The sequence below is a fragment of the Centropristis striata genome, chromosome 20 (assembly GCF_030273125.1).
Source record: "Centropristis striata isolate RG_2023a ecotype Rhode Island chromosome 20, C.striata_1.0, whole genome shotgun sequence".
Classification (NCBI taxonomy): Eukaryota; Metazoa; Chordata; class Actinopteri; order Perciformes; family Serranidae; genus Centropristis; species Centropristis striata.
The window spans coordinates 27,458,395-27,474,625 of NC_081536.1; the positions used below are offsets into that span (position 1 = coordinate 27,458,395).

Genomic DNA, 16,231 nt, shown 5'->3' on the forward strand with positions numbered 1-16,231 from the left:
TCCTTCAAAGCACCACCAACCTCTCTCAGCCACTGTCATGGCTGGTCACTGCAAGGCTTGTCTTCATGTATTCTCATCAACTTTACCAAAGTGAAAAAGAAAATAGGGTACGCCTTCAAAACCTAAAATGTTAATAATGCATATCATCTCCTAAAGTTTAATGAAGCTATGTAATGAAGCTATGTGAGGTCTGTGAAACAGAGGTTACAATGGGTGTAAACAGAGATATGTGAATAAGGTGAGTTTTTAATAGGTTTGATTTGTACATTTGTAACAGCAATGTGTTCAACAAAACCATACAGTTAGCCCCAAGTTGGCCAACTCAAAAGATAGTTTTCTTGGTATACATACATGAAATAATTCACAATCTACACTTTAAAGTACATGAAGATTACAGTACAATTTCCTAAACTGAGACGCAGTCTCAAATTAAGCCACTAGATTACATCTTGTGTTTTTCTGCCGAATGTCATTATAATACAGGCTTGTGTTCACCATGATGTGAACTGCATCTCCAATGTTTTTTCAACCAAAAGTTCATGCCATGAGTGGTTCAGGTCATCCACAGAAGAGTTTAAACAAAGAAAAAGTGCAGCCACAATATGGGCTCAGAGCTAACCCAGCCTCACAAGGCAAGAGGCCAGTTTGTACAGGGGAAGAGTACCACCCAGGGGAACTTCTCTTATTCTGTTGAGCATAAATGTAGAACATGTCACCTAGCACCCCTCTACTGTCACTGCTAACTGCAGCCTGAAGTTCTGATCGTTCCCTTTCACTAACTGCAACTGGCTGATATTAAACTCCGATGTTAAGGTTGATGTGACAACATTTAATAGAAAAAAGTGACACCACTTTTAGGGTCACAAATGTATTTTCCCACTTATCTCTATCATCACTATCCATGCCGATAGAGTACATCCATTTATTTCCCTAATTTAATTTGCTTTTGGGTGGAGAGAGAAGTCAGTCAGATGGAGATCTAAACATGGAGAAGAAAAACTAAATGTGCATGTCACTATAAAGGAAGTAGGAAACTGTCTTATTTGGATGAGCAAACACTCAAAATGCCATTTCATATAGTTAAGTGTTTTCAATGTTACATTATTTCTACGTTGCCTTTTAAGAACCATAAACATGTTTTTCTGTTTCCACTGATTAACAACAAATTTATAGGCTGTTAAATAGTAACAGCGGGAGTCCAGTGTGTGTTAAAGAAGAAAATATGCTTAAGATTAGCTAGGAAGCGGATCTTGAGAAATAGACATTTAATGAAAAAATATATATAAATCAAGGTCATTTTGCCAGAGCTTTCAACCATGTCTTGCAGTCTTCAAACTTACTGCTTTTCAAAGGCTTTTAACAACATCTCAAGATCCTCATTAGCAGGCGAGTTTGCTCCACTGTCATGTCGTGCAGATGAAGATGATGAGATGTGGTTGAATGTGTTGGAAGAGCTAGCAAGGAACTTTTGGCTGAAATTAATTTGTCAAACTATTTACCACTTGACAAAATAATATTTTACAAAATGTTGGGGTACGTGGTTGAAGCTTCAACCACGTTACTGTATGAGGACAAAGAAACTTTCTTTGTCCTCATACAGTAACAGAGTGTCATAAACACCAGCACTACAACTGTCTGCAGTAGAGGATTACAGGTGACACTTGAACTCAACACCTAAACACAGACTCCTTACTTCTTTTCCTTTCCTTTCCATGGTGATTCAAAGTGATCAGATCAAAGTGATCTGAGCAGACAGACCAACCATGCTCCCAGCAAAATATATTAATTACTTCTCATTTTTTTTGATGATTATGATTGCCAATGTTAGGAAGAAGCAAGTGTGACTGAAATTAATACTTATGGATTTAGCCTTCTTCCCCATGTAAAAATGACAAAAAGGATCACTGATTATCCCAAACATGCAACTTGCGGAGGTGTATTATTTAGGTTAGAATTATTAGAACTGAAATACAATCTCTTGGTAGATTTAGTTTCAGAAACGGGAAGTGCGTCAACAAGTTCAATTCAACTAATGCTGACCAAATTAAGCAAATATCTGAATTTCTGTTCAGCCATACCGATTTCTTGCAAACATAAGCATCTTAGAAAAGCATCTACAATAAAAAGCTATACAGTAATTTTAATGTAACCTTCAATAAATAGTATTAGCTGAAAGGGCCGACCACCTGCCAATACTCCGATTGGTTGGGGGGGTCGCAGAGAACAGTGGTGAAGTGTACAGGATACTGCTGACTCATCTCACAGACAGTCCTGGTGATGAGTTTTGGTAGGTGGGCAGTGACGTGGGGGATTGGGCAGAAAGTGTGATCAGTCAGACCTTGAAACCAAAAACAAAACTTAAAGACACACAGAGTCTCTTATTTCTTGCTGCGCAGCCTTTTGGACTGTCGTGGAAGGTCTGAGCTCTTTCTAGTGCGTTTCAGTGACGACCCTGCCTCGCTCTCTGGCTCTTCTCTGGATAGACACGCTGCGGCCATGCTGCCACTTGCCAACACGGTAGCAGATGTGCTGGCGACAGTGGAAGAGACTGCAGCGCTGCTGGATGTGGAAGGGACAGCTGTGCTGGGCCTGGGTCCTCCCATAGCAGCTGCACTACTGTCCATCAGTTCACGCAGCTTGTGTTCCAGGTCAGCGAGGCGGGCGTTCTGCTCCCCGATCACCTGGGTCTGTTCCAGCAGCTTCTGCTCCTGGTCCTGCAGCTGCTTCTGCTGCTCCAGCTGCTTCACACGGATTTCCTGCATCTCCCTTCGCAGCACTGTCATTGACGCCCCATTCACCTTCACTTGCTGCTGAACCTTGGACATCTCGGAGCGCGACGGCGTGTTCTTGGCCAGCAGGGACATGGTGGTGAGGGAGGTAGATGGACCTGCCACTGAGGGAACAGGACAGAGGTTCAGAGGTCTACACAGTATGGAACATAAGTGATTTTTTTTTTAATTGGTGAAATGACGTAACAAACAAGGTGACATGAGGGACATCACTACACCATGTGGACCACAAGTAGAGACAGCAGACATACAGCGCAGACAACGACAACAAAGAAAAACAACGATGTGCACAGAGGCATCACAGCTGTGTGTGCGTGTGTGTATGTGGATGAGAGGCAGAGGCTACAACACAGATTGACGAGTAATTAGACATTTGTAGCAGGACCAATAGGGTGTGTTCACGACTGTTGACTGTATTCCAGATATTACATTATTTAAGATTAAGATTAATTACTTTATTCATCCCACAATGGGGAAATTCAACCTTTACATTTAACCCATTCTTTTTTTTTTTTTTTTTTTTTTACACACCAGCAGCATTGGAGTGGGCAGCACATTATTGCACCTGGGGAGCTGCAGGGGGGTTAGGTGCCTTGCTCAAGGGCACTTCAGTCCTTGACCTGACAGTACTGGGATTCGAACCGGCTAACCTAACATTAATGTGCAAGCTTGGCAGACTAACATTAAATAGTCAAACGGAAGGTGGAACAGTATTGAGTAAAGATAGCGTCCATTGAGAAATGAGTGTCGATCTACGAATGTGCTCTCCAATAGGTTTTTGAAAACTATTAACAATAGAGAAAGAGATTCCTGGATTTATGGATACATGTACTGCAGGAGAAAGACATGTCCATTACCTGGTGTAGAGCCAATGAGGCGTCCAGATAGGTCGGCCCCTGGCAGCTTCTTCTTCAGGATTGGGACGATCTTCTCATCAAAGTACTCCATGGCCATGGAGGAGATATCCCTCAACTCCTGCAGGACTTCATGAGCTCGCTGGGGGGCTCGAGTGGAGTTGACGTATCGCAGCACACGGTAAATCTCATCTATCACCTAATAAAACACAAAGCCATGTGAATAGATAGTAGGGTTGTCAAAAGTAACGATACTCAAAAAGTATCGATACTAAAACGTTGTATTTGGATACGATACTCATTTTCAAAAGTATTGAGTTAATAAGTTTCCAGAAATGTTGGTGACTGAAAAGTATTTTCTCTCTTGAAGTCCCAGAATGAAGCAGAGAAAATTCAACCTGCAACCAAACACCAACACACACAGCGGAAAATATTGTTCTAATTGTTATTGTTTATTGAATTTATTTATTTTGTGCACTACCTCAGACCTGAAGCTTGTTAGCATAGTTGCAGTTCCTTTTTGCACAACTGCTTTTTATTATAAATATTTAACCTGTGGTTCTGTTCATTTTTACGTGTTGCATTTTTCTTGTTAATAAAACCATTTCTGTTAAATTTGGGGTCTTTGTTTTTATCCTTGTGGTATCGAAAATGGTATTGAGTATCGAATATTTTACTGAGTATCGGTATCGTGACAACCCTACTAGATAGTAAGACAAGAACCACACAACAGATATGGAACAAGACTTAAAAGACACTTGGCTGCCTGCTGGCTAGGTCTGAAAACTGCTTTTACTAAGAAATAAACTCTCAACACACACAGAAATAAAAATGTGTTAACTTAAAGGGCCCCTTTAGTTTAGCTAGCGTATAATCCGTGCCCACAGCAGAGGAACAACATGCATGTCAGAAGAGGTGATGTCAAAGGGCCCTGACTCATAATCTGTCACACAAACCCCGCTGTAGGACAGCACAACTTCCAATGTTTGACCCAAAGATGGGCATGGCTTTCTAGAATAACACGTTTCTGTAAAATGCTGGAGGCAGAAACTTTTGCAGAGACTACATTTTTCATAACTAAAAGGAGAAAAGCTAATCAACATTGTGTAGGTCAGCTCATTTGTCTAGACATGATTAAACAGGGTTGGGCTGATAGATGATGCCATCATCCATTACAATGGCTGACAGTCATCAACCACTGAGCCCAACACTGTGATTTAAAATTCAAATTATGAGAAGATCGGATGACTTGTGCTGACGATATCATCACCCATCATAATGTTTCACTGTTGACCTCGTCATATGGTGATTTTGTAGACATTGCCCAACCTTAGACATGGTACACTGGGAAACATTTCACAACCTGAACAGTTGAGAGCTTTCGTTGAGGACAAGCAGGCCACGAGACAGACATGGTGAAGGTGTAGGAAATGTTCATGGTGAGAGGATATAAACAGAATTATTAGTGTTTTTGTTATTGAAGAAATTTGAACAAGATTCAGATCATGGCTCCTTCACAGGATGGAGATAGAAATTAAGAATAGGTGTTTTAAAGAAAGCTGCCAACTTCAGTATCTATAAAGTTAATGATCAATTCATCGATTAATCGCTATTTTTAATACATACTCCAGTATGTATAAAACATGGGCAAAATAAATGATATATATACACAGTACTGTGCAAAAGTCTTAGGCCTGTTTTGATAGACGATTTTATTTTGAAAAGGACGTAAAGAGAGTTCCTGTCAATCATAAAACTAACTCACGTGAGTTTATACTGTAAAGATAACATCAAGGAGTTCAATGTTTTAGCCCCCGAAGAGGCATGAGGTTAGTTTTCACAGTAATCTTGCATATTTAAGTATTTCAGTGTTTAAATACATTTTTGATCAAATTAAACTCAGTAATTCATGCTAGAAAGGTTTGATACAGTAATTTAGTTTTACTCCAATTATGCTCTTGTATTTCTGTGTTTTATAATTGTTATTGCACCTTTCAGTTTGAAAACTGTAGCTTTATCCAACTTAATTCTCAGCTCATTGGTTTATTCATGTCTGGCCGTTAACGAGCAGAACGAAGCGCTCAGTCGTGTTTCGTTCAGAGAGTACTGGTACACAGTCAGAGCTCCGGTTAACTTTTTTTCTTGTAGATTTGCCACTTTAATCTAGTAAATTTGCAACTTTTTTCTCAAAATATTACCTGAAGTTACTAAATATAGTTCGTTGCCTGATAATGGGTTAAAGCCGGGAAAGCGGAAACATCGTTTTGTAGTATTTGTTGTTTTTTCCACCTATTTTCGGTCTCTTGGCCAATGAAACGCATCAGAATACATGTGGGAGTGTCGCAATGCAACATTGGACTTTTCTAGAACTGAAATCATGGCGGAAGACGACTATATCTAAGGGAGCTCAGATATAACAGGTATAAGCTCTCAAATACTTTATAATAATTTCATTTCTATCTGTTACAGAGGCTGAAGAATCTATTATTTAGTAGGTGTTGACACTTCTGTTGAATTTCCAGAAAAAGTTCAGGTTTTAGGGGGTTATTTTAAAATCGCCAGGTTCACAGGTTTTTTTCCCATTTTTTTTTTTTACAGGCGTTTTAGGCCTAAATGGGTTAAGTGCCAACATCAGATCGATAAAATTCCATTTGATCGACCAAAAAAAAAAAAAAAAACAGGCATTATCGATCATGGATTAATTATTCCCATCCCTTATAGATATGCATTATTGACTTCTACACAGGATCAAAAGTTTGGGCAGAATCTATGAGTGTAACTAAGACATCACATCATGGCATAAACTAATACTGTGGTGAATGTAAATGTCCTGAAAAGCCTTTTAATGAAGCACTGGGCCTCAGGAAAACCAGTGTTGCTGGTGCTATGTGGAACAGAGGCAATGAGCTAACCTTTCCAGGGATGAAGCAGCAGAGGTTGGAGTCGACATATTTCATGAAGGTCATGTTGAGCAGAGAGAGGCGTGTCTCCACAGCAGCCAGGATGTCAGCGTGACGGGCCAGTGAATGATTTCTCCTCTCCGACTCTCGCCTGCAGGAAAATTATGAGAAACACACTGGTGAAGACCTGGTTCCCAACAGAGAACTTTTACTAGAAGTGAATGTTTCCCATCATTTTTAACTCTGCAAAACAACTTCACTGAGCTTTAATTTTGAAAATCTGCATCTGCCTGAGCTTTACGCTGCAATGGGATGTGTGCCTGTTGTGAAGGAAATTTGGTGTTTCCTGCATGGTGGGACATGAAGTAGGCGGCGACCTACTTGATATTCAAAACGCTAGGCCTTGTTGGAACTCGAACTGTGAACTTAACTCTGATAACACCATGATTGAGGGGAACATGTAGATCAGGGGGCTCTGTCCTGATGTGATGTATTGGTCAAGGAGATAGGACCACATTGAGACTTGCTGAAGAATCAATGTTGGGAAATAAAACAGATCTAAGTCGAGCGGTGTATGGGACTTTGTTGTACTGTGAAAGAGTCATTCGGGATTGTGCGGTGTATGGAATACGAATGTGCTAATAAAACTTGCTGAACAGAGTATTGAGTGCTTTGTGTTTGGCCAGCTCACCCATTAACTTAGTGCAGTTGTCAAAATTGCCACGACAGTGTTCTACTAATAATCCTATCAAATCTAATTTGGCAGGAAAATTAATTTTAAGAACAGTGATTTTCTCTTTAATGATTCACACAACATGTGAGAATTAACAGGGTTCCCACTCTTCACGATTGTTTGGCTGGTTTAATTTACATTCAGCTGTGAAGGTTTTTGACCAATTGGGGTGCAACGGATCATGGAACTCAGTGTTTGGATTAGTGTCAAAGGTTTGATTGATGGATCAGATCATTTTTCAGATCAGCAAAAAAGAAAATAGAATAGATATTTGCTTCAATTGGTCAAATTAAATAAACAAAACTCAAAAAAACTCAAGATGTCCATCTAATGTTTAAAGTATGTAAATAGAAATAACAAAATAGCCAGTGCACATAATTTACAATATTTTAATGTACATAAAATATGGGGAAAAGAAATTAAAATAAGCAAAGCTGAATTTAGATTATAATTTTAATTAATTCTTCACAGTAACGCAGCATCTGGCCATCACGGTAATGCTACAGTAATTACAATTGTTGCTTTTCCACCAGTGCCTCCACACTGTAACACTTCATCTTCGTTATAGCTGACAGTTAAGCCAAAGTGCTCAGATACATGCAATTTAAATGATGTTCTTCTCCTCTCCATGACTGCAACTCTGCTCATTGGGATTCAACACGCAGCATTCACGTGTTCACACACAACCGGCTTATTTTCCAGACTGAAACAGCACACATCTCTTTTCTCTGGCAACGGGTCATGTTTTATCTGTGATATGCACGGACTACCCCCCCCCCCACAGTTTGGCACACATGTGAGCAAAGGATCAAATGCAAAAATTTAAATACAGTTTTACTGCCGGTGTTACTGTTAAGTGATTATTCTCTATGCAGAGTTGCAGTGAAAATACGAGAAATTCATTTTAGACACTAAATTAGTTCCTTTTCTAATCTAATAATGAGAAATGTTACTTCTAAAACCTTCCACTGACCCCCCTGCAATACCACCACTGACCAAAAGGAGCCCAAAGACCCACAGCTGTCCTATTCAATCCAGTCCAAAAATGTCCCTTCAGAAACATAACCGACATCATTATGTCTGTTATTCCAGTGTAGAGCTGCAACAATTATTCGATTAATCGAACAATAATCGAGTATTAAATTAATCGTCAACTATTTTGATAATGAAACAATTAGGGTTTTTAAAAGACAAAAATGTGAATATTTCAGTTTCTTTTTTCCTTTATGACAATAAACTGAATATCTCTTTGGTTTGTGGACAAAACAAGAGATTTGAGGACGTCATCTTGTGGTTAAGGAAACACTGATTGATATTTTTCAACATTTTGACCAAACAAGTAATCGATTAATCGTTTAAATAAATCGACAGATTAATCGATAATGACAATAATCGTTAGTTGCAGCCCTATTCCAGTGTGTGGCTGAACCTCAACAGCAGTGATGAGATTGTTCCCACAGAGCTTGTACTTGTGTGATACTGACCTGGGCAGCTGGGCCTTGACTTGCCTCTGGCACAGACTGTGGTACCGCTCCACCTTCAGGAAGCCCTGATTCAGGACCCGCTGGCATATCATATCCATGCGCTTACAAACCTGCAGAAGAAAGACAAGAGACAGCAGGTGGGCAACAGGAACTCGTTTTATTAGAAGCAAAGCAGTGTTGTAGTTCTGCCTCCAACAGCAAAGCTCCTGTGAAGTGGGTGAAGTTTAGCATCTTGTTTAAGGCCGCTTCAGCAGGAGGGTGATTCTCATGAACATGGTACAGCTCATAGCAAAAATCCAAGAGCATTGAATACATATGTTCTTTGACCCTTTATAACATAAACAATCTAAAGTCACTGTTTAATAGGAATTTATAATCTATTTAAATTTTTAAAATGTATTTTCTGACATTTTTAGACACCGAGCAAAAAAAAAAAAAATCATTACCGTAACACATTTTAAACAAAAAAAACAAAGTTTTTTTTCCATTCTTTTCTTTGGCAAGCACTTATATATGCTCAAAGGTAGCTTGTATAACCAAAATGTATTTTATTAAAATATACACATATTTTAATACAAACGATTCTATTACCGCAACATCTAACCATTTTTTTCTCATCAATTTTCATTCAAATTTTGTTCTTTATACATTGTTAAAAAACATTATATTTGATTTTATTCTGTTAAATTACACATTTTTAAACAAATATATATTTATTTTTATAAAGTTTATTTAATTTTTATCGTATATAAGAGTGGGGAAACCATGACATTTTATCTGGATGCATTACAGTTATGAATTTGTGAATCAAAAATATGTTCAAAAATATAGAAAATATTATGTTAGCACAAAACAATGAATTGTGCCTCATTATGGCTATATTGTTCATTCATATAAAAGTGAAATATATTTAGTTTAATAAAGTATGTCCTTATAATCTTCACAGACATAGCTTAGACTGGCTTCATGAGAATAAACCAGGAATACATTTGCCTAATACTGTACGGCTCAAGACCCAGTAGTTCAGATAGAAACAGTACCTTTAGCCTCTAGCTAAGCTGTTTTACATTTACAGGTTGCCCTTTTAACAAACCTTTCTGTGGTCTTAAAGACATGTTCACCATTCTCCTCTAACCTTCCCCTGGCAACAATCTCTGAAATGACTGAATTCACAGGACACAGTCAGACGTGTGGGTGTCCCAATCACTCTGATCCCTTAATAACCATTAATTAACCATGCTTTGAGTGGTCGCAGAGGGACTAGAAAAGCGCTATATAAGTGCAGGTCCATTTACCATTACCATCTTCTGAAACAGTCTTATATATTGATTTATTGTCATACTTGTATTCAGTTTCCCCCAAAACTGCTAAGTACTAAAGCAGCTGAATCATGTGCTGTGAAAACAGTGCTGTATGAAGAAAATAGTCTCACAGCTATCCTTTGTTTTGTTTTTTTATCATATCCCACAGATTGAGGAGTGTCTGTGTGGATCTACTGTGTTAGGACAGGACTTAAAATAACTAAAGATAACACATGGCACTTACTCATGTGTTTCATCATTTCATCATTTACAGATGCTTTGGATTAAAGTGTCTGTAAAATGACATTGTAGAATTGTAGCATGTCTTCATCCTCAGCAGGAACAAAATGGTTTCAACCAACAACAGACCTTAAGCATTGTAGTTAACCTGCAGACGACCAGGCATAAACAACATGGAGAACAATATGGTGAATGGGGTCTGTAACCTATGTGTGCACAGGTTCCCATTTGCTCTCAATCTGCTCATGCAACCAAGGGATTGCATGAAAGGTGGAGATTAAGGTGTAACATCTTGCATAACAAAAATTTGTAATAAGGAAGAAAACTGCTGCGCCACAGCCCATGCAACCTTATAGAAAGCCTTGTCAAAACCACTGAAACTTCAGCGTTTCAGGAAACATTAGCAGAGTCAGTTGAGGGGACTAAAAGCTTCAGTGAAAAGCATAGCCAGTATGCAGACTGACCAGTGAAGACTTCCAGCTAACCTCACTGATGTACATACCCAAAGAGGGCAGGCCATATCGGAGCGGCAGCAGTATATACAGGTACATCTCAAAAAATTTGAAAATTGTGAAAAGGCTCAATATTTTTTGTCAATTATTTCAGAAAGTGAAACTCAAACATTATATAGATTCACTACACAGTGAAATATTTCAAGCCTGTATTTCTTGTAATTTTGATGATTCTGGCTTAGAGATAATGAAAACCCAAAACTCAGTGTCTCAGAAAATTAGAATATTACATAAAATCAATTTTAAAAAAGGATAGTTTAAACACAAATGTCATGCTTCTGAAAAGTATGTTCATTTCTATACATCAGTACTTGGTAGGGCTCCTTTTGCATGAATTGCTGCATTAATACTTGGTGGCATGGAGGAGATCAGCCTACAGCACCATGTTGCTCTGATATCGTCCTTCAGGTCATCTGGTGTCTCTCACCTTCCTCTTGACAACAGCCCATAGACTCCTATGGGGTTGAGGTCAGCCCAGTGTGCTGGCCAGTCCAGCCCAGTAACACCATGGTCATTGAAGCAGCTTTTGGTACCTTTGCCAGTGTGGGCAGGTGCCAAGTCCTGCTGGGAAATGAAAGCAGCATCTCCAAAGAGCTTGTGGAAGCATGAAGAGCTCTAAATGTCCTGATAGATGGCTGCTATGTTGACTGTGGACTTCAGAAAACACAGTGGACCAACAGCAGCAGAGGACATGGACCCAAACCACCACTGACCCAGGACCATCATATTCAACTGACTCACAATATTCTCATTTTCTGAGACACTGAGTTTTGTGTTTTCATTATCTCTAAGCCAGAATCATCAAAATTACAAGAAAAACAGGCTTGAAATATTTCACTCTACACGTAATGAATCTATATCATGTATGAGTTTCACTTTCTGAAATGACTGACAAAAAATATTGAACTTCCCATGACATCCTAATGTTCTGAGCTGTACCTGTATGCAGGAGTCACTGAGCCTTTCTCTGGTTAACATTCATGTGTTGGTGTTTGTTGCATCGTGTCCTCAGCGGCTGGTAGCTAGCTGCTGAGCTAACAGGGCCATGGCTGCACACACATTACACCCTGGCTGGAAACACCACCAGGATCATTTCTACCAACATTTGTTTATCTTTTTCACAGAACTGCTCTTCATATATAAGAGGTGCATGTGGCTAGCATTAGCTTTGTTCACCTTCTGCTGGGTTGTTTTTGTTCTTACCGAGCGCAGCAGGCTGATTTCATCGTAAGACATGAAATTGAGAATAGCCTCAATGGCCACAATGGGCAGTCCTAGCAGCGGGTTGTTCTGGTGCGGCTGGTCCGGGCCAGGGCTCGACTGTCTCGGTGACACCGAGTCCGAGTCCAAGGACCCAACACATCCATCAACTCTCTCTACGACGGCCGCCATCTTGCTTTGCTAAGGAGGAGACGGAAGTGACGCATCAAAGAGAAGTTAGCGATATAAATATGTTTAGAGAACAAGAAAGGAGATAAAAAGACTAAATGAAGGCACACATCAGTTTGTGGTGGAGGGAACACTTTTAAAAGTGACAGGAGCTGGGGGAGGCAAAGCAATAACAACAAACAAATATTACAAACACTTTACAGGTACATCTAAAAAAAATTAGAATATCATGAAAAAGTTAATTATCTTTTTCAATCATTTCAGGAAGTGAAACTCATACATTATATTCATTTCACATAGAGTGAAATATTTCAAGCCTTTTTTGATGATTCTGGCTTAGAGATAATGAAAACACAAAACTCAGTGTCCCAGAAAATTAGAATATTACATAAGATCAATAAAAAAATATATATTTTAAACACAAATGTCAGGCTTCTGAAAAGTATGTTCATTTCTATACACTCAATACTTGGTTGGGCTCCCTTTGCATTAAATCAAAAATTAAAATCAAATCAAAATTACTTTATTTATCCCCGGGGGGAAATTCAGTTAGTCTGTTAGCTCTTCAAGAATGAGACAGCCTGATGGCTGTAGGAGAGAAGGATCATTTGAATCCCTCCGTCCTGCAACAGAGAGAGAGGAGCCGTCCACTGCTGTTATCGGGGGATTGTTGTGTAGCGGATGATCTGGGTATTTCAGGATGGCCTGGAACATGTTGACAGGTCATCTCTCCACCACCTCCTCCAGTGTGTCCAACCTGGCTCCAACCACAGAACCAGCTCTTTAGACCAGTCTGTCCAATCGCCTTCATCTCTGTGTGTGATGCTGCCTCCCCAGCAGACTGCAGCATAAAACAACACGCTACCACCACAGACTGTTAAAACATCTGCAGCATCTTACAACATATGTCCAGAGATCTGAGCTTCAAGAAGAAAAAGAGGAGGCTCTGCCCCTTTTTGTAGAGAGCTTCAGTGTTTAGGGACCAGTCCAACTTATTATCCAGGTATACACCTAGATAGTTAGAACTTGGCACCACCTCCATGTCCACCCCACAGGTATTCACCAGCAGAAGGGGGGCTTGAACCTGCAGAAACCTCTGATCATTTCCTTAGTCTTTGAGGTGTTCAGTAGGAGATAGTTCTTGTGACTCCAGTCACTGAAGGCTTTTATCAGATCCCTATATTCGGTTTCCTGTCCATTCCTGATACACGCCACAATAACAGTGTCGTCCGAGTACTTCTGGATGTGGCAGGACTCAGAGTATTTGAAATCCGCTGTGTACAGTGTGAACAGGAATGGAGCCAGGACAGTGCCTTGTGGAGTCCCTGTGCTGCTTATAAATGTCCCAGAAACACAGTTCCCCAACCTGACATACTGTGGTCTTCCTGTCAGGTAATCTGTGATCCAGGAGATGAAGGAAAGATCCACTCCATCTCTGTGAGCTTGTTTTTGAGTATGTTGGGTTGGATAGTGTCAAATTACTGCATTAATACTTGGTGGCATGGAGGAGATCAGCCTACGGCACCATGTTGCTCTGATATCATCCTTCAGGTCATCTGGTGTCTCTCACCTTCCTCTTGACAACAGCCCATAGACTCCTATGGGGTTCAGCTCAGCCCAGTGTGCTGGCTAGTCCAGCCCAGTAACACCATGGTCATTGAACCAGCTTTTGGTACCTTTGCCAGTGTGGGCAGGTGCCAAGTCCTGCTGGGAAATGAAAGCAGCATCTCCAAAGAGCTTGTAGAAGCATGAAGAGCTCTAAATGTCCTGATAGATGGCTGCTATGTTGACTGTGGACTTCAGAAAACACAGTGGACCAACAGCAGCAGAGGACATGGACCCAAACCACCACTGACCCAGGACCATCAATATTATAATTTTCTGAGACACTGAGTTTTGTGTTTTCATTATCTCTAAACCAGAATAATCAGAATTACAAGAAAAACAGGCTTGAAATATTTCACTCTATGTGTAATGAATATATATCATGTAAAACATTAATAAAGCCATGCACAACGTACAACTCAACTAATAAATTATGAGTTATTATAGATGCCCAGCAGAACATAAAGTAAAATGAGCTTCACCATAAATTAATGCATCGCTATAAGCTAATGTCACCCACATTATTAAGAAATTAGCCGTTCACATGAGTACTTACGTTTACTAGTATACTTATTATTAGCACTAATGCATTTGAAACCCTTATACTTTTGTAATTCTACTTAAATACAGTTTTAAAGACTTTCACTTGTAACAGAGTTCCTTTACACTATAGTACTGCTACTTTACTCAAGTAAATATTTCTTCCACCACTGCCTGTCACTAAATTAGGTTTCTTAAAGATTGAATGGACTAAGTGACGTAAAATCCCTGAAAGACTCATGTTTTTATCAATAAATCAAAATCTATCAGCCAGTGGACATGGAGCACCCTAGCCACAGATCACACAAAAATAGAATACCAGACCTATAACATTAATTACTAAAGTCTCACTTATGGTGTGTCCTATGAATCTACATCTACACGGTCCATAGTTTTCTATGACACAAGGGCTTGAAAAGGTTCTCACCCTCAAGCTTTAATGGTTCATGCTGTGGAATGTGTTTCTACTTGAGATGTATGCCTGTTACTGAGCATTAAATGCATTACTGTGGTAAATTAATTTGTCTTATTTTTGCTGTTTGATTTCGTCACCTGTCTTTATGAAATAAAGGCTGTTCTCACCTGCTCAACCCCTTTATGGTAAATGGACTTCACTTATATCTCTTTTATCCAAAGCACTTTACACTACATCACACTACTCATCCACCCGTTCACACACACATTCATACTGGTGGCCGAGGCTACCCTAAACGGTGCCACCTGCCACCATTGGGGATTCATTCACACACTGATGAACGCAGCATCTGGAGCCATTTGGGGTTCAGTATCTTGCTCAAGGATACTTCGACATGTAGGCTGCCCTGGTCAGGGTTTGAACCACCAACCTTCTGATCAATGGGCGACCGCTCTACCAAATGAGCCACAGTCATCCTTTATTCACTCGTGTATTGTAATTTGTTATTTTGTTACATGTGCCAATAAAAACATGCTGCCATGTCTGTGTTGTGTACTTCAAGCTGACTTCCATACTCAAGACTTTGTAGTTGGTATGACCTCTGAGTCAGAACCTCTTCACTCTTTTTTTTGGCCATAATGATGCATCCATAATCTCCAGTGCAGTGCTGGCAATGCTTGTCTTGCTCTGCTAACCCCACTCCTCAATACTAACCTATTGTGTTATATAATTTGATTTAAATTATGGCTAAGGCCCTTAATGTACAGAGTGGGTCATTTTACTGTTGAAAATTCTTCTTGTCACCAAGGTGATATTATAGTTTTAATTTTGTTGAGATTTTTTGTTTTCAAATTCAGTTAGTTTTAATTAGTTGTTAGAGTGAGTTTGCTAGTTGTAATTAGAAAATGCTTAGTTTTAGTGTTTGTTTTAGTTGTTTTGTAATGGGCTATGTGTTGGGTGTGAGATTCAAAGAGGTCATGATAAATTTTGCCTTTATTTCCTTTGGTTTATCCATCTCAGGCCCAATAAGGTTATTAACTCTTACAGACATCCCAGTCTCAGTAAACCGATTAACCAATGTGTTCCTGCTAGTTAGTTTTGTAACCACAAAATACAGTTTCCGTTAGTTATCGTTTTCTGAAAAACTTCTTAAATTTCAGTTAATAAAAATGTTATTTGAATTCTAGTTTTCGTTATTTCGTTTTTTTCTCTATAATAACCTTGCTTGTCACACTGATTTATCTGTGATAAACTCATGTCGGCCCAGCTGATATCTTATTGGGTTTTAGTACAGTAAGTATAATATACTGTTTGCAGATATGTTCATATACATGTGCTGTTGTAAATAACAAATGGAATATTAGGTTATAGTGCTGTATGAGTGGTGCTTTAATATACAAACATGGTGAGAATGTTGGCAGCAGACAGCTGTGTGCTGAGATCACACAGAGAGAATAATCAGCTCCAAA

General features: G+C 39.4%; 1 protein-coding gene across 1 annotated transcript; it reads right to left on the reverse strand.

Moving 5' to 3' along the window:
- Positions 1-226: 226 nt before the first annotated feature.
- fbxo28 (F-box protein 28) lies at positions 227-12,220 on the reverse strand. The gene is made up of 5 exons (XM_059359530.1): positions 12,017-12,220; positions 8,761-8,870; positions 6,556-6,694; positions 3,647-3,842; positions 227-2,893 (listed from the first exon to the last, which is right to left on the reverse strand). The coding sequence occupies exons 1-5, from the start codon at positions 12,203-12,205 to the stop codon at positions 2,379-2,381; spliced, it is 1,149 nt and encodes a 382-aa protein (XP_059215513.1). The 5' UTR covers positions 12,206-12,220; the 3' UTR covers positions 227-2,378.
- Positions 12,221-16,231: the final 4,011 nt, after the last annotated feature.